We start from the raw sequence: 20,977 nt of genomic DNA, 5'->3' as shown, positions 1-20,977 counted from the left end.
ATTTGTATCCTGAACGTCGCCTGAAATAAAGAGCATCTCTGCAGACGTCCAACTACATTTGACTGTTTCAGTTAACACACTCAGTTTACTGGGCTGCAATAACTACAATACTACCACCATAATACTACAGTAATACTAAAATCATAACTGAAAGGAAAATCTGAATAATCACTCAGAGCTGCTTTTCCATGCAGTAGAATTGCTAACATGCTAACACAGTTTAATGAGCAGAGTTGTTCCAAACAGTCAGGCTAAAATGACAAGATAACAATATAAATACATACCTCACAGTAGCTGCACTTGTAGAGTCTCTTTCTGGTGTGGATCTGTTGGTGTCGTCTCAGGTCATGTGGAGATTTAAAAGTCTTCTCACACAGGTCACATTGATAAGGTCTCTCCTCAGTGTGGGTAAACATGTGTCGTTGTAAGTGTGTGTGAGTTATAAACTCTTTGCCACACTGTTCACAGCAGTACACATCATGTCTGGTGTGAATGCGTAGGTGTGTATTTCGGCTCCCTCTCCGGCTGAAAGTTTTTCCACAGATGTCACAGCTGTATGCCTTAATTCCAGAGTGGGTAACTAGATGCCTCTGTAAGTGGCTACTGCGAGTAAAAGCTCTGCCACACCGATCACAGCTGTACGCTTTAACTCCACTGTGGATGAGTTGGTGTGTTTTTAGGGAACCCTTCAAGGAAAAAGACTTTCCACACAAGTCACAGCTGAACGGTCTCTCTCCAGTGTGGATGACCTGATGCTGTTTTAGTGAAGCCTTCAGAGTAAACTCCATCCCACACTCGTCACAGGTGTATGCCTTAATTCCAGAGTGGGTAACTAGATGACTCTGTAAGTGGCTACTGCGAGTAAAAGCTCTGCCACACTGATCACAGCTGTATGCCTTAATTCCAGAGTGGGTAACTAGATGCTTCTGTAAGCTGCTACTTTGAGTAAAAGCTCTGCCACACTGATCACAGCTGTACGCTTTAACTCCACTGTGGATGAGTTGGTGTGTTTTTAGGTAACCCTTCAAGGAAAAAGACTTTCCACACAAGTCACAGCTGAACGGTCTCTCTCCAGTGTGGATGACCTGATGCTGTTTTAGTGAAGCCTTCAGAGTAAACTCCATCCCACACTCGTCACAGGTGTATGCCTTAATTCCAGAGTGGGTAACTAGATGCCTCTGTAAGCTGCTACTTTGAGTAAAAGCTCTGCCACACTGATCACAGCTGTACGCTTTAACTCCACTGTGGATGAGTTGGTGTGTTTTTAGGGAACCCTTCAAGGAAAAAGACTTTCCACACAAGTCACAGCTGAACGGTCTCTCTCCAGTGTGGATGACCTGATGCTGTTTTAGTTTAGCCCTCAGAGTAAAACCCTTCCCACACTCGTCACAGGTGTGTTTTTTCTCTCCCTTTCTTCTGTGAGGTTTGTCGGCCTCCTGAGAGCGCTGACTTCTGGCTCCATGTTGGTCCTGCAGTGACAGAGATACAAACAGAGGCAGTGAGTGAAATGCAGTCGTGGAACAAACTCAACCTTCAAACTCCATTAACACTAGTTTTAAACCTGAAGGTGGAGCGTGGCACCAAACACCTTAAAGGTCTCTTATCCCCACCTGCTGGTAGTTCTAACACATTACATCCAACCTGCAGTTAAAGATAATTCATGACTGTTCAAACACTAAAATCATGCACACACACACACACACACACACACACACACACACACACACACACACACACACATTATTTTATAATTTAGATTATTTTGTTGTTTCCTATTACATATTTCTATAATTTGTATAGATTTATACAGAATTATTCAGTGATAATAAATCCTATGTTTGTTTATTCTAAAGGAACCCCGTTAGCTTCCACAACAGATGTTGCTCGTCTTCCGTCAAATACTCACATAAAATATTACACAATAAAGTGGATTCAAGATATCCACATAATTTCACTCTTACATCCACAGTGAGGTTTCACAATTGTTCAAATATAAGCAATCAATAATAATAATAATAATATCAATAACATTGAGGCACATTACCCAAGTTTCAAAAACAAATCATGTCTTACAATATTTACAACAACTAAAAGCTCTGTAAATCGGCTTTTAAGTGTTCATTGAAGTTTTGAATAATTCTCTAATTTTTTAAGGCAACTTATTCCACTTAAAAGTTGCTCTAAATGTAACAGTTTTACAAAACGTTACTTTTAACTCGAGCATTTACTAAATTGCAGCTTGTTGAAAACTGTGTAATATGATGATGTATTTCATCTGGATACTGCAGCTGAGCAGAATAAATGTGGTGTGTTTAACAGAATTGCTTTCTTTAGAACTACAAGTAAGCCATAGAATATTTTAGCCTGTACAGGAAGCCAAGAAAGGTTATTATGCATTTTATCAATATTAGTATAGTATGAACATCTTCACACTAATCTGGACGCCTTATTCTGGACTAACTGAAGTCTGTTAAGATCTGTCTTATTAGCTGCTGACCAAATGATTGAACAATACTCCAGATGAGACATTACTAGTGCATTAATGACATCTTTCATAATGAAGAAGTGATACACAAAGAGCATTTCATAGCCATAGCTATGCCTTGTCGGCAGAGTTATGTGACATTAGTGATGTTTGTACTTTCAGCGTTAACTTGGTTTTAAAGCCTTTAAAATATACACCGTTCAATAGTCGACCTTCATCTGACAGAGAATGTGATGATTTTGTGGATAATTAAAGTCAGTCATATATCCACAAACACAACAAGCTGAAAGTCAGTGATGCTGCTCGGTTTGCAGTCCTGAACATCACGGCACAAGCAGGATCCACTGCACTGTTAATGTTAGCTGTGTTATATTGCTGCCTCTGTTCGGTGGTGTCGAGCCAAACGCACTTTAACGTGTGTTTGAACGAGCTGACGGTTCACTCGTTAAGCTGAAAGAAAGATGCTTTAATCACAGCAGTCACACATGTGTCCACTGCACCATCTGGAACTCTTCTTGTTTACACTCGTAATAACACAAACACTAAATCCTGCTTCTCTGGTGCTGTTGTGTAGCAGTGTGTACACCTGAGACTGTCACCTGTCTGTCTGTCCTGCACTCTCTCTCTGTTTCTTTCTCTCTGATTGTGGAATAAAAGTATGAACATGTGTTTATAAGTTACACTTGTGTTTGAATCCTGCAGCTTATCACACATTTGATTTCCATGTGTGACGACTGCAAGTGTCCAGAGTGAGGACAGACTGAGGGAGCCACTGCTGCACATCATCTGTGAGGCTTTGCAGCCCTGATGATCCACCAGGACAAACTCAGCAGTGTGTGAGGAAGAGGAGGAGGAAGAGCCAGCAGCAGCTGACAGATGGAGAGAATAGACAGACTGTTCCCTGTTTGTGAAGGACTGCTAGGAAAGTTTAACATAACTGTCTGTGCTGAATCAGTCTTATTAGGTAATGTTCAAATAATGTGATCATCCCAGTGTTTTCAGTGTGGGAGAAAGTACTCAGGGCCTTCAAGTTACACACTATGAAAGACAGCAACAAGTTTAATGTTCAGAAACCTAAAGTCTGTATCAGCAGCAGGATGGAGCTAAAAATAAATGTTGGTTTCAGTTCTATGAAGCTTTGAGTATTTTGGATCAGTAGCTGCTGTGTTTGTTGCATCATATTGCTGTAACTGTTTATATGCTTTATATATTCTGAGCTAAGTTGATCTATAGTGTTACATCATATTCTATAAGGATGTTATGTGTTTGTAGACCTTCTGCCCAGTTTGACCCATTTAGCAGAAGTCAGCCTGTTTAAGGCTCTGATATCTATTCTGTGTGACTTAAAGCAGTTATGACATGGTCTGATTTTCTCACCCAATAAAGGAATATTTCATCTATCAGTCTACTCTTCATTCTATCAGACACAGTTATCACAGCTCCTACATTTGCTTTTACACATATATGTAAGCACTGAGCCAAATTTAGTAATGCCAACAATATAATAACTATAATATTGGCCATATTATATTTACATTACCACAGTGAGATGACTTTAGTCTCATGAACAACATCAGCTAATTGTTATTTACAGCTAATCTTAAACGACTGTTCAGCACAGAAATGAAGCCCAACAATCATGTTTCACAGTCCTGTGGTCTCAGCCTCAGATACTCATCAAATCACACAGAGCTCATGTAGAAACAAATGAACTAAATATGTTCTCCTTCATTTCTGTCAAACAAAGCTGTATGAAACGTTTCCAGCTGTTAGTATCATGGTTGCTAGGCAACCTGGGCAGCGCGACGGAGGCTAGACGTCCCATTTCACGAGCCTACGAGCCTCGCACTTCGGCCTTAGCGGTCTTTGAGTACGCGGCCCTTGAGGACTTTAAAGCTGCAGAACCTGAATCGGGATACAGCCATGATGATCTCCAGCCTCGTGCTCGCCAACATTCTCACCTGAGTTAAGAAGACGATCACTGAAATGGTCTCAGCAGGTCCTTTGATGACAGCAATGAAATGCAGTGGTAAGGCTTTTTGGGGATTAAGTTCGTTTTCATGGCAAAGAAGGACGATGCAGTTCATCTGATCACTCCTCATAACATTCTGGAGTGCAGGCAAAATGCTATTATAAAAACTTAAGCAGCAACTTCTCCAGGTTCCAATATTTATGCAATTCTCAAACCTTTTGGCCACGACTGTATAACCTCTTCTGAAGTTTAGTGGATATTATACATGGTTATGCTCAGGATGTGTCGCCCAGTTTCCACTGGAAACGCCTTTTGGTTAAACTGTCAGCGAGGAATTTGCATTTGCACTGTTACATTTTTATATAACTTTAATGCACATAAACAACAGCTGCTTGTTTCAGTGAAAATACATTGATGGGTTTTTAATAAAGTTGTGCAGCTGTAAAGTATTTTGTCTGGTGTCAATTCTATCGTCAGCTACATCGTTATGGCAAATGTTCAAATGTATATGGTGATAAATATCTTTGGTCATATGGTCCTGCTCTGTCTGTCACCTTCTGTGTTGAGCTCATTGTTTCCTCTGTAGTGGCTGAGCTGAGTCCAAGTAGCTGAAAATGTTCCTCTGCTGCTCCGTCAGACTCTCCTCCTCCTGCTGATCAGCTGGGACACAAAACAGATCTTTGTTAGGCTCCACACTGCACTGAAGAGTCAAAGTGTCTCATATGTTCATCTGACAAGTAAAAGAACACATTTTTGTTTCCCGAGGTGGGCAACTTGTTGGAAACAAACACAAAAGGTTTGAGCACTGATACCTGCCATTGCTGCCATTGAAAGATGCAACGCCAGCAATGTGGATTGTCAAGACTCAAACCAATCATCAAGCAAAGACAACAGGGATCAAATGTACCGCATTTTGATCTGGGACGTACTCTGCATGAAAACAAGCGCTCACTCTTCCTGCTCAACAAATGACAAGGGCGGAGCCTTATACCACGTGATACAGAAGCTGTGCCGTGTGATGCTAAAATTAGCAGGGAAACAACAACGGAGAGCACGTCAGGGATGACGAGAAAGTGACAGGAGAAAATCCGTCCCGGTCAACCACCCAAACATCAATAACGGGAACCTTATACAGCGCTTCCCTATACACGTCGAACTCCCGCAGGCACAAAGACATTACGGAGGCTATCACTTATCACCTGACCAAAGATATGGCTCCATCAACACTGTGCAAAACGAGGGATTTAGGAAAACGATCAACACCCTAGACAAACGCTACACAGTGCCGTCCCGCAACTATTTTTCTATTGTTGCACTACCTGCTCTGTACACGCAGCGTCGAGCAACAGTGGAGACGGAATTTCAACCAGGACAACATTTTGCTGCAACAACAAAACGTGAGACATTTGTTGTTTTATGTTTATTTATTGTTATGAGAGAATCATGATCTCAATTCTAAGCCAAAAAATCGTGATTCTCATTTTATGCAAAATCGTGCAGCCCTAACATTAACACAAAACTATTGTTTCACCAGAGAAACACACATGAAGAGAGAGAGAGAGACAATAACAGCTACCAAACAGTCGTCATAATTCGTCACACAATGAGAAAAGGACAAATCAACAAGTAACAATGACTAATTAATATTAAAATCTGTAACATAATGTATTGTTTGGAGTTTAGTCTGATTGGTTCAGGATGACCTGCCATTATCCAATCACACGTCTGCTTACCTGCATCTTTTCTCTTTTTTCTAACCTGAGCACCTGATGGCTTTGAACTTTTATTGTCCATCTTCCATTGGTTTGAATTTTGCGCTCCAGTACAAACACAAATCCCCCAACCCGAGGATCAGCACAATTAACCTAACAGACCTACACCTTAGTTCACAGATTCACTTTGTCTAAGGTTGATTTCTGGGATTTCACACAACCCAGGATTCAGATCGTGAATCCATGATGGGCTTGGATTTACATCATTATAAATGAAATGTGCTCTACTTGGAAGCAGCCGGCCCCGCCCCTTTTGACGGGTTGTGTGAGACTTTAAATCATCAAACTGTAAATTATAAATTTAAATTGTTATTGATCCTTTACCCCGAGTCCTAAAGTGTAGATTTATTTTCTTACGGTGTGTTCACACCGAACGCGATGGACGCGAATAGAGCGTCAGGTTTACATGTAAAGTCAATGGAAAGGCGCGATGACGCGCGATTGCGGGTCCCGCGAAAATTCGGAAGCAGATTTGCGTCGCGAAAACGCGTGAAACGCGCGTCAGTGTAGCGCGTCTGGCGCGTTTGACGCGCGAATAAAACCACGCGCGTGAGTTTTTGTGTTGCATTTTGTGCATACGCGTTTCGCGTCTACCGCTCGAGTTGGAAAAAGCTGAACTCCAGCGTCAAATCGCGCCGCGACAACCAATCAGGAGCCTGGTGACGTGGCTGTGACCTAGGTCAAAGGGGCAGATCCAGCCAAATCCCTTCATACTTCAATGGAGGGAAGGCTAATCAACGCGTAGCAAACAACTCGGAGCTGTACGACACCAGCTGCTTTCTGTACCGAGACAGGAATAAAAAGGACCGAGCTTGGAGGAAGATATGTGAAGAGATCGGGCAACCTGGTAAGTTCATTCATTTCTCTTTTGAAAGTTTTCACTGACCCGGGGAAGCCGCACAAAAGCTAGCAAGCCACTGCTATTTTCCCACTGACGTACAAATACCGTTCTGCTTTTATGAATGTTGTCATATAGGAATATATATTTTTTATTAATAAACAGCACACAGTGGTCCCGCTCATCCGTCACTGCTTCGCTTTTTCGCTGATTTTTTTATTGCACCGTACAGCATTGCATTCTGCAGCCTGATTGACAAATCTGCTCCGTGTCGTGTCTCCTGCGCTTGCCAAATTTATCATGTTTGGTTTTGATAACCATCGCGTCCAATAGAAAAAACAGCACAAAAACACCCATAACTAAGACCCTCATTCGGAAATAGACACCTGCACCGCGAGGGAAAAAGGCGCACGAAAGTGGCGGGCAGATGAAGACAAACCGCGGCATAATAATACTTTTACGTTTTGCAATCTACAAAGGTTTGCACTTTGAGAATCAATTGTGAGAACTGTGACCAATGTTCATGTGTGTGTGTGGAAAAAAGTGTATAAAGTGCGTGGCCAGGGGCTAGTTATTCTGAGAACCCCTGCTGCAATAAATGAGGGACCACTGTCTACTCTACGATTATTATATCCAACCTGTTAACATTTAATACTGTATTGATAGAACCAACTGATTCTGCAGCAGAGCATCCCCAGTCCCTGAGCTCCTGCTGCTGCACCCACAGATATGTACAGCAAGCACTGATACCTTTTTAGTCGGTGGGATTGCCTTGTGATCACCTTTACTAAATATCTAAAACCAATCTGATTATATCCTGTTTTTGTTTTTTTCAATGTTGAAATTAAAATCTAGTAGCAGCCTTCTCATTTCTTTGTGTTTTGTGCTGTTTTACAGGCCCACAGAGGAGGACGGCTCCGAGGCAGATGAGGGACGGGTCCCAGGACGGTCCATCGGCGGTGGAGCTGGCCATCCTGGAGTCCCTGAAGAGTTCACACCAGTCTCCAATGGAGCATTTCCTCCTCAGCCTTGTTCCTGCTCTGGAGAGCAGCTGGTCCTTTTTATTCCTGTCTCTCTGTAAATTCTTATATTTTATATATTTATGTTTAATGTTTTTCTGTTTGAGAATTTTAATATTATTTCAAATAAATTTTTATAATGACTGATGTCTCAGTTCTACTACACAGCAAATGTTGGCACACGACTTGACACATGTAGAATTTATTTCATATTATACTAATGACAAAATATACTAATACAGTGGGATGCAAAAGTTTGGGCAACCTTGTTAATAGACATTATTTTCCTGTATAAATCGTTGGTTGTTACAATAAAAAATGTCAGTTAAATATCATACAGGAGACACACACAGTGATATTTGAGAAGTGAAAAGAAGTTTACTGGATTTACAGAAAGTGTGCAATAATTGTTCAAACAAAATCAAGCAGGTGCATAAATTTGGGCACCACAAAAAAGAAATGAAATAAATATTTAGTGTATATCAATGTGTGTGTCTCCTATATGATATATGGGGTGCCTTTGTCTGGATGTGCTTCCCATCCAGAGCTGCACAGCACAGAGGGAAGTTCCAGCGCTCCTGGAATCCCTCTGTGATGGACCGCCAGTCTCCAGGTGAAGGCACAGCCATGAAGTCGTCCACTAGACAGTCCCAGATGGACGTCGCTGCCTGGGGGGTGATCTGGCTCACCGTGGACACACCGACTCTGTAACTGAACGCTTGGTGCTGAAGGAGTCCGCGGTGACAAGGAACCTGGACAAAATTGTTCAAAATCAGTATTATGTGTACTGCAGTTACAAAATACATTATTCAAATTCCAAAATACTTTTGTGATGTCAGATATAAATCACAAAACTTAAATCTTACATAAAACATTTTGTAATTATAAGGATAATTACAAAATGTATATTAGATAATATCTAAAACAGTTGTGTTTTGTTTTAACTTTAACATATCATAATTTGATTGGTAGCAACTTTCACAACTACAGTGAGCCAATCACTCATAATTCCTAAACATGTCAATCAGGTAGGAATGAAGTGAGACATTAATAGAAATAAAGAGTTGTATGTTGACATGTAGCCCTTTCCTTGCTTAAATCATTAATATTTTTGAAAAATTAATCTGTGATAAGACAGCTTATCAAGATAGAACCATGTAACTAGAGATGAACCAAACTGTTCAGTTTTATCTAACTCTGTTTTAATAAAGGCTGTGACCCCTGCTATAGAGTCTGACAGCTGCAGGGATTATATACAAACATTCAACTATCCCAGAATTAAACCAGGTCTAAATATAAAGGAGTGAGTATCACTACAAGGTTAACTCAGTGGTCCTAATGCTACAGTTTGATATCAGCAAACACCGAGCGCATACATTGATGTGACACCACAGCCATGCTATCATTGCAAACACTGATAACAGCATAAATCGAATTAAATCGGGACTTGATGAGACCTTCTGAGTATCACTAGAAATATTATAAACAGTCGTCTCTGTACCACAGTTTGCTTTCAGTAAACACCGACAGCATTCACTGTTAGCATAGCACATCCATGTTAGCAGTGTATAAATGGATGGTTTAGCATATATTAGCACAGGTATCATTAAAGAACTACCGTATTAAATACTTTTACTAACCTCAGGCAGACGGACAGGCGCTTTGCAGGTGGGATTGAGCGCCTGTAGTTGGTGTCTAGGCGGGCGATTCTGGGACCGACGAGGGAAAGCAGGTCCTCAAACTGGCCGACGGTGATAGCGCTGGAATCGGCCGTCATCCAGGCGCAGCTCCTGGAGCAAATGGTGAAACTCACCAAACTGCTCACGCCTCTGGAGGACCTGATGGACCCAGGTACGGCGAGGACGTCTTTTACGCTGCTGCTCTGCTCTCCACAGTACATAGAGAAGGGAGAGTCTCTTTTCAAGCGCTAGCTCGACAGCTGCCATCTTGCAAAGATGTCTGGCACAACTTCCTCCCACATTCCTCCCACATTTCCGGTTGACGATGGATTTTTCTTGGACACGCGTTGAGACGCGAATGTGCACGCGTCAAATTAGGGGCGTTTGGGGCGTTTTATTCGCGTCCATCGCGTTCGGTGTGAACACACCGTTACTCTTCTTATATTTATTGTTTGTGTACTTGCACCGCTGTAACTGCAGCCTCGTCGTCTCGTCTCTCTATATGCTGGACTGTCTGTAGCGGAGATGACAATAAAGTTTACTTTGACTTCAGCAGCTCGCAGGTGCACCGAGGGCTCTCGCGCTCACTTTATAGAATTTAGAAAAAACATCGGTGCAGATTATAAGTCTGTATCATAATATCTGTTTGTTGTGTTGTTTTTATTTTGTTTTGCGAGTTGGTTATTAGATGCCGCTCCAGCCAGCCAGAGACTCCCCGCCGCCCCGCCCTCTCCTCCCTGTGCCGCCAGCAGCAGGCGCACCTCGCAAACGGAGGGCGCCCTTACTCCCAGCAAATGGCTGATAGAAAACCGATCGGTGCCTACGAATTTCCCAATATGCGCTGGCATGACGTCGGGGAAGCATGGGTACGACCGATTATTTTATTTTTTTCTTGCCAATGCCCGTGATGCCCCCCCACCACGATGCATTCTATTGGTTTGCACACTTACACACACCCAGCTGTGGTTTCCTGTTTTGCTGGACTCTGGAGAGCCCCGCCTTTAACGCTCTTCTCTCACAGAGAGCAACAGAAAACTTGGAAAAACTCCAGATTGACTGAACTCAGTTCAAAGTTACCTTGACACCTTTAGATGTGAGACGTAGTGATGGCCAGCTTGAAGCTGACGCTCCGGTGCGTGTGTCAGAAAGATCAACGCGCTGCTTCAGAAGCACCGTGTCGAGGCTTGGTTCGTTTGGCCAGAGTCACGTGATCAGTGACGTCTGAAGCTTCGTTTAGAACGTACCTTTTTTTAAATCGAACTTTATTGAAACACAATGAGTATACAACATACAAACAGATGAAGTTTACAAAAGAACAGAACATGAACATACAGAACCAGGAGTAAAAAAATTATGATATGAGTAGGCGAAAAAAATCAACATATTGTAACGTGCAGTGGAGATGAAGCCAGCCGCGGAGGTGTGCAGGTGGATAGCGAATGAGCAACAGCTTCTGACTTTCCAAAAAGTACTCATTTATTTACAATATCAAAAATAAAAGTGCTACCTCTACCACACATTACTAAAGAGCACACTAGTCCGCGTACACACGGGAGCATCCATTACAGGAGGAGTGCGAAGAAGAACAAAAAGGGGGTGACACCAGTCGTGAGACAAGAGGCGACGCCATGTGGTGATACACTGCATTACAATAGCAACTGTTACATAGTCCCCCCCTGGTGAGAAAAAGGCTGTCCTCAGCCGTACACAGCTGAAAAAGCACACACCACACCAAACAGTACCCTATACATAGAGGTTACAGCTAAGATTGGTGCACACACACAGGGCAAAAGACCATTTAAAAATTAAATTGGTGAAAATAAGACGAATATGTACAGTTTTTTTCACTTTTTTCTTTTGTTCTCTTTTTTTTCTAAGTAAATGCCAAGAATGAACCAAACAGAAACATCTACATATCATGACTCAAAGTAGCAATGCAACAAGACAGCATCAAACAGGTTTAACCAAAACATTTCACTTCAGATCAAGCCTGGTTGTGTGAAAATCATTAGTCCATCTTTTGTTGCTCCAGCCAGACGTAACTCTGGGGCAACGTCTGGGCCTGAGATTGTAATGTCCACCAGCAGCTGGGTGCTGGACAGATCTGGGTGAAACACTCTCTGGAACAGCGCCCACACCAGAAGAAGAGTCAATGTCCGGTAAATCAAAGGGGAATGGCTCAGAGTCAATGTCAGTGTCTGCAGGGGGGCCAGGGTGGGCCTGAGAGTCAGAGTTCAGACCCTCTGCGGTCTCTCTCTCAGCAGGCAATGAAACAGAATGTTCTTTGGAAGTGAGAGAGTCCCAGGTATGGAACGGTTGCATGTTCACAACATGATAAACACCTGCATCCACACCGGAGTCCACCCAAGTGAGCCTGTAATTAACATCACTGAGTCTCTGAGATACACACAATGGTCCCTGAAACAGTGGTGCAAGTTTAGCAGTAAAGTTAGACTGAGCGTCTTAACTCTCACAAGGTCACCAACACGAAACGTGGCATGTCGATGTCTCAAGTCATAGTAATGTTTTTGTCTGTCATGGCTATAGTCCAAAGCTGCTTTGGCGTGGTCGTGAGCTTCCTGCAGGGAGGCTCTCAGAGTCTCAGGGTAAGGCACACCCGGTTCATCAACACCTGCTGTAGAAGGCTGAGTGATAAGGTCAAGCGGGGTGTCTAACTCACGACCATAAAGCATCATGGCAGGAGTCATACCTGTACTGTCATGGGGGGCGGTGCGCAGAGCAAAGCAAATCTGAGGGAGAAACTTGTCCCATGATGTGTGCTTATCACCTACATAAGCGCGGATTGCAGTTTTCAGAGTCCGGTTGACGCGTTCAGTAGCATTTGTCTGAGGGTGATATGCCGTAGTGAGTCTGTGCACCGAGCCTAAGGCAGAAACAACATGTTCAAAAAGCTCACTCACAAAAGGAGACCCTCTGTCAGAAATGAGGTAAGTGGGTGTACCATGCCTAGCAAAAATGTCAGTGACGAATTTACCAGCTGCTACCTGAGATGTAGCTTCTTTGACAGCACTGGCTTCAACCCATTTAGTCAAATAGTCAACAAACACAATCAAATAAGTATTACCAGTGGGGGTGCGGGGAAGTGGCCCAACAAAATCCACACCCACATACTCCCAGGGTTTCTGGGGGACAATGGGAACCAAAAGACCGGCTGCTTTTTTCTGACTTGGCTTGGTGAGTTGGCACACTGAGCATGAAATCACATAGCGTTTCACATCAGCTGCCATTTTGGGCCAGAAAAACCTAAAACGCAGTCTAGCCAATGTCTTAGAAACACCCAAGTGACCTGCTGTGGGGTGGTCATGGTAATAGTCCAGCAAGGTGCCTTTCATGGAAGTAGGGGCAAACAGTTTCAGCTCTTTCAAAGAGTGCAAAGCACATGTGGACTTGGGTTCTCTGTGATACAAAAGAGAGTCATACACAACATACTGTAACAAGGTGGCATTGTCCGAGCTGTTCAGAGAGTCTGCTTCAATGTCTCTGAGGAGTGGACCTGTGACATGATCGTCTAACTGCAGCTGTCTGAATTGTGAACGGTCAGCCAGAATGACGGGGGGCAGAGTACGAATGTCCAGGCTGCCCATGACAGCATGATCTGGTAAAAGATCAGTCGGCCTGTCACAGGTCAGAGGCAAAGGGTTGCGTGACAGTGCGTCGGGAACTTTGTTCTGTGCACCAGGTTTGTGCACTATTGTGAAATCAAAGTCCTGCAAACGAAGTGACCAGCGGGCGAGTCGGCCCGTTGGGTTTTGACGAGACATGAGCCACCTGAGACTGTTGTGGTCAGTGAAGATAGTAACATGAACACCTTCAACATATGGGCGGAAGTGTTCCAGAGCCCATATCACAGCGAGGCACTCCTTCTCTGAAGTGCAGTAGGGGAGTTCAGCTTTGTGAAGGGAGCGACTAGCAAAAGCCACAACGTACTCACGACCCTTGTCATCCTTTTTCATCAACACTGCCCCAAGACCAATGTCACATGCATCGGACTCAGGACTTCTCATGTGATCAGTGTCACATATAAGTGAATTTCTCCCAAGCCCATTATAATCATGGAGAAAAACACTTTGCCACTGTTTCCAGTAAGAATATTTTATAGCGCTTTAAAGTTCAACCTCTCAGGTCTGGATTAAAGAGCTGATTTGTTAAATCGGGAACTCACAAAATACCAAAATATCACCACCGGTGGATCACACCTCTCAGATGTTCTTATCTCAGTGCACTGTAACAAAAGCACAAACAAACGCAACCAATAAAATACTAATAAAGTAACAAATACTGGGGCCCATTGCAAACATGTCCAAGCATAAAACCATCTTTCTCTCTCTTAGAGAAAGAAAACAATCCAAACCTCACTGATAAAATCAACCTAGTGTCAAGCAAAACCCAAAAATCAACCAAAACTTCACCAGAAAGTTTTTCTCCCTCCCGGGACAATATTGTGCAGGAATACAGGCACCGTAACTCCTTTTGCACTGACAAAAACATGTTGGATTGACTTGATTCAATAGTGGACACTGGTTGCACACAAAGGTTTTGCTTTGGCAGAAACTTAAACAACTGAGTTAAATCAACACAACCTTTTCATATTCAGTAAAGCTGCATGTTGTGTTCATAAAACACGATTGAAACATGTTCAGATGGAGTAAGTTGAGCTCCTGGAACATTTTAATCCTTCAATTGAAATTGAATGGGTCTACAACAACTACCATCCTCCTATCTCTATCCTGGTTGCAGCAGGGCTGGGAAATAACCCTGAAGTGATAGGTTACCAGGCAGGGTACACCCTGGACAGCTCACCAGTCTATCAGATAGAAACACACAGCCGTTTACATTCATGGATAATTTAGCCCAGGACCTTCTTACTGTGGAGCAACAGCACTAACCAGCATGCCAACAATGGAGGAAATACAGGAAAGCTATGATTTCCTGTATTTGAGGCAGAATTATTTTGTTCTGGCCCTTGACAGGTTAATCCACAATAAATAGCAACAGCATGCATGTGGTGTGTGTGTGTCGTTGTCTGGCTCTTATAACTCCAGTGATTTTCCTGTAGTTTGAAATCTTATGCGGTGTTGACACAATAATTTGTTGTAAACCAGGAAATTCCCAACTGTGGTAGAAAGCACAGCTTAGCCTCAGCAAATGTTCAAAGAAAAGTCGTCACTTCCTGATTTCTGCTTCACTGATAAATATTGTCACACTGGGGTTTTTGCAAATGATATCAGTGAGCACTGTGTTGCAGCTGGAGTCAGACAACTGAAGCTCCCACAATCAAGACCACAAACAGCTTTCAAAGGAGATTTGAAGCTTTTCTGGCAGCAAGCTTCATGATTTATGGGACTGTAACTGGAACAGAAACTACCTGATCACCAATGGTGAGCTGGCATGGAATTATTTTTATGACATTTTATCAAAGTTATAAATAAGCATGCCCATTAACACATAGTGAGTGAGCATGTTGTCTTCCCACGCAGTGAACAGCGGACGCTAATGTTTTTGTCACTTTTTACAGAGTCAAACTCAAAGTAAGGTCAGTGCTTCCACGCTTTAAACGCTGCACGCTCACACTCTCTCCACACTCGATAGATTATCCATTGTTCATCTGCACACAGCTGCGGTTTTAGTAACGCAGTAACGCAGCGTGCTTACGGCAAAGTAACAGTAATCTAATTACCTTTTTTGCAATAGTAATCCCTCACTTTACGCGTTTCTTGAAAAAAGTAATCGGATTACTGCCCATCTCTGGTTGGAGCTGTGCACTTGTGGGTTCCACCTTGTGTACACGTTTATCTTTGCTGTGTGTACTTGTACCTCTGAGTGGAAGCTGAACTCTTGAGTTCGAGTATCGAAGCATCAGCTGTGACGTTAAAGTCCAAACAGCTCGTTCATTTGACGTGCAAATGAACGAAGGTAACGCCGTTTTCATGTGGATGTGTCACTGAGACACTTTCCACATCCACAGCTCACAAAATGGGAAAACTATAGAAGTATAACAATGAAGAAGTTACTATGTTACGGGTCCCAAGGATGAAGACCTCGATGACAAATATGTTACCTGTAAAAGCAGGTGAAGAGCAGAGTAAGGAAGACACGATGCGTCTCTGCTTTCCTCCAGAACGTGTCTGAGTCTGATTTATTTCACACAAATAAATGCTATAAAACACTAAACATGAGCTTTCAATATACTGTTCAGCTGCTTCCTCATTCACATCAATTACATTTACTTATTTCACAACATCAGTGAAATATACTCTTTTTAACTGGTTCAGTTTCTCAAGTTCACACTTCTTTCCATAACAGCTACATCCTTTTATCATATCAATAAACACATCACATTGTCTTCTGCAGTGTCTTACTGGCTAAACAGTTCTATTCAATAACAGCATTGGTAAATACATTACATTTGTTCCCTCCAGTAATTTACTGGCAAAATCACTATTTAGTGCATCATGAAACACAGCTTGTTTAATCAACCCATGAATGCCTCTGTTAGCTACACAGAGTTGCTCAGAGTGCTTGTGTTACACTAGCTAATCTACTCAGTCACTTTAACAGAACTATTAACATTCACATCTCACAGAACTGATTTGATTGGAGCATTACAACACGTTTGCACAGAGCATAGGAGCGCACTGACTCTGCTTCACGAGCGCTCCACCTAACGAGCGGGCTCGCGGTGCGGTCGCGCGGGACACTCCTCTGGTTTTCTCCCGTGTTTACATATAAATAACTTTGGCGGACCGCCTTAACTCTCCCATTCACATTAACGTGGGTAACCATGGTGACAATAAACAACATTTTCGGTGCGAGCACCGTGTACCGACCTGTAAAAGCAGGTGAAGAGCAGAGTAAGGAAGACACGATGCGTCTCTGCTTTCCTCCAGAACGTGTCTGAGGAAGCAGCGGAAGGTGGGCTCCACTTACTGCTCCCCGAAACCCCGGAGCAAGCACCAAAGTTCCGCCCTCACTGCTTTCTAACATAAAATGAATCCCTGTTACATGGATTTTCTATCCTCTTAAAGAAACTGAAAATAAATACATATAGCAATGAAAAATGTCCCGTTACATGAGTGTTTTACACAAAATAATATTAATGTGGTCATTCCCTCACAGGGGTGCCACAACTACACTGCTGTTTTGACAGAGACACAGTGTGTTTATCTAACTTGGCTGAAGCCAAAGTTCTCCAGACAAATTCAGTCTGTTTCTGCCAAGTGTGAACTCACTGGATGAGCGCCAGATACACAGAATCAAAAAGGGATAAATTACTTTTCTTATGTCAAGTTCATGTCACTAACAGCTTTGCAGGGTATAGCAGTCTGTACCTGACGCCGGTCATCCCACGTAGTCTTCCTCTCATATTTGCAAATGCGGCTCTGCGTTTCCAACCGAGGGAGGGAAATCTGGGAGGATGTTTATTTTAAAAACCCTTATACATCAGGTTCTTGTTCTCTGCAGCTTTCAGCAGAATTTCCTCACCAATGTGGTAGTAGTGCAATCTCAAGATGATGGGCCGAGGAAGATGACTTTGTTTGGGACGCTGGCGATTCACTCTATGTGCTCGATCGATGAGTGGCTTCTCCTCGAGAGATAGCGCCTCCGCCAACAGGTGTGAACCAACTCAGTCATCTTGGGTCCCTCTGTGCCTTCTGGTATTCCTGCAGTTCTTAAATTATTCCTCCTGGAGTGCCTCAAGAGCTCCACATCTCTCATCTAACTTCTTTACCTCCGCAGACAAACGCTCCACAGTGGCCTGGAGAGTGGCGATGGTGTCAGAGTGGTTCGAGGCACAGTCCTGCAGTTCAGTCAAAGTGTTATCATGCCTGGCCACGTCGCTTTTTATGTCCGAAATTGAGGGCTGGATGCTCTGGTTCAAGGATGATATCTCGCCTCCTATGGTGGTAGAAATCTCTAATATGCAAGTGTCCAGTGCTAGTTAGTTAGTTCTAGTTCTAGTGGTTAGTGGGGCTTTATTTGATGATTCTAGTGTGTGTTACATTGTTGTCATATTGTTGAGTCGCAGAGCTGCACAGTGTTACAGTTTCTGTAGATCCCTCTGTGAATAATGTTCACTGAAACTGATCTGTCGGAAGGTGTCGGAAGACATTCAAAAGCATCAAAAACTGTTGGAACTGGTGAAGGACAACGTGGTCAAAGCTCAGGAAAAAACAAAGGGCAAAATAAAAATGATGAAGAGAGATGTCGTCTTCAAAGTTGGTGACAAAGTTTTAAGAGCTAACATAAGAGTCTAGCAGAGGAAAGGGGGGAAACTTGAAGCAAACTTTTTAGGCCCTTACATTATTACAGCAATCCAAGGTAAAAGTGCAGATCTTCAGGATTCCAATGGGACAATCATTCCAAAAGTAAATATTGACCAACTAAAGTTAAGCAAAGACAGCATGCCAAGAGTGCCACACCAGGGTTTAAAGAAAACAGCAGCCACATTACTAACAGCACAACCAGGTCCAGCAGCACCAGCATCTGCTCTAGCTTCACAGGCTACAGCAGCACCAGTGGCGGTAGCACCACCACCTCCTCCTAGAGCTACACAGGCTACAGCACCAATGGCATCACTTACATCACTACCAGTTCAAACACAACATCCATCTCCAGTTCCACAAGGTATACCAATAACGGTATCAGAACCAGAGTCAGGATCAACAGCACAGAAAGAGAACGAACCACCAGAACCAGCCACAAGTGTTACAGCACCAGAACACGCTACAGCTCTACAAAGCGAATCCAAAACAGCAGCAGACCCAGCCTCAAAGACAATAACAGCAGACCAGGCCTCACAGACCACAACGGCAGCAGACCCAGCCTCACAAACCACAACAGCAGACCCGACCACAACAGCAGACCCAGCCTCACAAACCACAACAGCAGACCCAGCCTCACAAACCACAACAGCAGACCCAGCCTCACAGACCACAGCTCCAAATGCTACAACCACACAAGCCTCAGCTCCACAGATTACAGCCCAGCAATCTACAGCACAAACCATAGAACCAACAGTTGCAGAGAAATGTAAATAAATATAATATTTTTTTATTTTTAAAAAAAGGACTTTTGTTCCTATGACAGTGTTTGTTTCAGTACTCTGTAGATCATGGCATAGGAAATTTTACACCTTTAAAAAGATTTTGTTAGGTATATTTCCTAACAGAATATTTAAATTTAATAATATGTTAATGCTTTAAAAAAACATTCATGGGGCAAAACATTATAGAAAACTTGTAAAAGAATGTAAGCCACATGTGTAAAATTACACAAATGAAAAAGTGAGTCCTTCAAAACTGTGAATCTTTCTTTTGTTGTTGTGTAACCCAGAATGTTCATGATTTATATTGTATATCTGATGTACACTAAGAGTGAAAAGTTTGGACACACCTTCATTTTAATGTTGCTTCTTAATTTCCTTGTCTATTTTGTAGATTCATTGTTGATTAGAACTCGAGGCATCAAAACTATGAATGGACACATATGGAGCTGTGGAACAGCCTGCCGGAGGAGCTCAGGGCCGTAGAGAACGTACATGTTTTTAAGAACAGGCTCAAGACCCACCTTTTTAATTTAGCTTTTACTTAGCGTTTATTTATTTTATGCTTATTTATTCTATCCTGTCATTCTATTATTAATTTAGGCTTTACCTAATATTTTTTGGTTTTTCTTATTAATTTTTTAATCTTCTTAATCTTCTGTGTGTGTGTGTGTGTGTGTGTGTGTGTGTGTGTGTGTGTGTGTGTGTGTGTGTGTGTGTGTGTGGATATATGTGTATTGAGAGTGTGGGGAGTGAGTTGGAGGGTGGGGTGGGCTGCTTTTAACTATGTAAAGCACTTTGTGCTACATTTTTTTTGTATGAAAAGTGCTTTATAAATAAAGATTGATTGATTGATATGGAGCACTAACCCTAACACAAATGATGTAGTAAACCAAAAAGTATGAAAGAATCAAAAATATTTTTTATATCTTAGATTCTTCAAATTAGCCACCCTTTGCTTTGATCACTGCTTTGAACACTCTAGGCATTCTGTCAGTGAGCTTCATGGGGTAGTCACCTAAGATGATTGTCACTGCATGAAAAGCATGAACACACAGAAAAACACTGAATGGGAAGGTGTGTCCCAAATTTTGACTAGTAGTGTATGTTCTTCATTTTCTTATTTTCTAAAATTGCTGTCATAAATGCTGCTAGTGACATAGAATGCCCACTACAAGAAGTATATTAATGTTGTGATGATGACTGCCTGCCAGCAACAGTTTGAAAGATCAAATACTCTTTAAGACGCTGCTTTTAACAGCCCAAAAATTGACACTATATTTTAGAGATAATAAAACTAGTTTTGGAGGAGAAAAATAACATTTTTCCAGAAACGGTTATGTAATAGTAAAGGCCACAGGTGCAAGCCTTGAGCCTGAGTATTTTAAAATATAGTCATGTAGCTTCAACTAAACATAATTTTAAAAATTTGTTGTAATAGGTGTTTCTGCAGGAAAAAAGATTTGATAGGGGCCAAGAGCTTTTCTATTGCTATGTATTTAAATTTCTTTTCTTTCATTAATATGAATTTATTTAAATGTCTATGTAGAACATTGTAAGTGTAACTTTACCCCCAAATAAAAGCAAATTTAAGTGCTCTTTTTTTTTTTTTTTTTTACAAAATACAATGTTAAACCATGTGCCCATTTTATCAGCGTCTTAAAAGTATTTACCCTGAAACACGTCTTTTGTCAGACACTACATAAGAAATTATGCATTTTAAATTTTGATTTACATTTAGTCCTGCTGACTTATCTTTTTTTCTTATTACTTTTTGTAGATATAATGGATGCCTGGGCTGGAAAGAGTCCTCACATTCTACTCTCCAGAATTGGTGCTTACAAATTATTCTACTGGGATATCCAACAAATTGGTACAGTGATCTAGATGTAGATGTTAAATTAAGAAGTCTAAAAAAACCAAATGGTCTCCAAAGTTACTGTACTTATTGGTTATACTGTGACTTATTTGGCAAATATACCCTTTGTGATAACAAAGCCAATATGGATTACAGATGGGGGGGGCACACATTTTGGCAGCCGATGCCACACAGCCTGATAAAATCTGTATCCCTCCATAACTTTTGCTGTGAATAAGACATCTTCTCCAAAGTTACTGTACTTATTGGTTAGATTGAGATTGATTTTG

At 42.1% G+C, this 20,977-nt stretch overlaps 1 protein-coding gene and 2 long non-coding RNA genes across 3 annotated transcripts; 2 read left to right on the top strand and 1 right to left on the bottom strand.

Moving 5' to 3' along the window:
- Nucleotides 1-7,011: 7,011 nt before the first annotated feature.
- On the top strand, nucleotides 7,012-8,229 carry LOC146577334 (uncharacterized). Its single transcript, XR_014889393.1, has 2 exons — nucleotides 7,012-7,076; nucleotides 7,965-8,229. It is a non-coding gene; the product is annotated as an uncharacterized LOC146577334 (long non-coding RNA).
- Nucleotides 8,230-8,272: 43 nt separating this feature from the next.
- Nucleotides 8,273-11,191, bottom strand: LOC146577333 (uncharacterized). The gene is made up of 2 exons (XR_014889392.1): nucleotides 9,727-11,191; nucleotides 8,273-8,838 (listed from the first exon to the last, which is right to left on the bottom strand). It is a non-coding gene; the product is annotated as an uncharacterized LOC146577333 (long non-coding RNA).
- A 6,997-nt stretch (nucleotides 11,192-18,188) lies between these two features.
- On the top strand, nucleotides 18,189-20,770 carry LOC146577332 (uncharacterized). The gene is made up of 2 exons (XM_085269415.1): nucleotides 18,189-18,816; nucleotides 20,610-20,770. Exons 1-2 carry the CDS (start codon nucleotides 18,189-18,191, stop codon nucleotides 20,714-20,716), a joined length of 735 nt encoding a protein of 244 aa, XP_085125541.1. The 3' UTR covers nucleotides 20,717-20,770.
- The last annotated feature ends 207 nt before the right edge of the window (nucleotides 20,771-20,977 follow it).

The sequence above is a fragment of the Mchenga conophoros genome, linkage group LG3 (assembly GCF_057382185.1).
Source record: "Mchenga conophoros isolate Kocher_MC1m ecotype Shallow Benthic linkage group LG3, M_conophoros_male_GT1.1, whole genome shotgun sequence".
NCBI classification, from domain to species: domain Eukaryota; kingdom Metazoa; phylum Chordata; class Actinopteri; order Cichliformes; family Cichlidae; genus Mchenga; species Mchenga conophoros.
This window is presented reverse-complemented; position numbering and strand designations above follow the sequence as displayed.

Excerpts from the sequence above, each read along its gene's own strand:
- LOC146577332 (XM_085269415.1), top strand. The coding sequence starts at position 18,189 with ATGCCAAGAGTGCCACACCAGGGTTTAAAGAAAACAGCAGCCACATTA. Across the intron at positions 18,817-20,609 it reads ACCAACAGTTGCAGAGAAAT|ATATAATGGATGCCTGGGCT; the intron begins GTAAATAAATAT and ends TACTTTTTGTAG.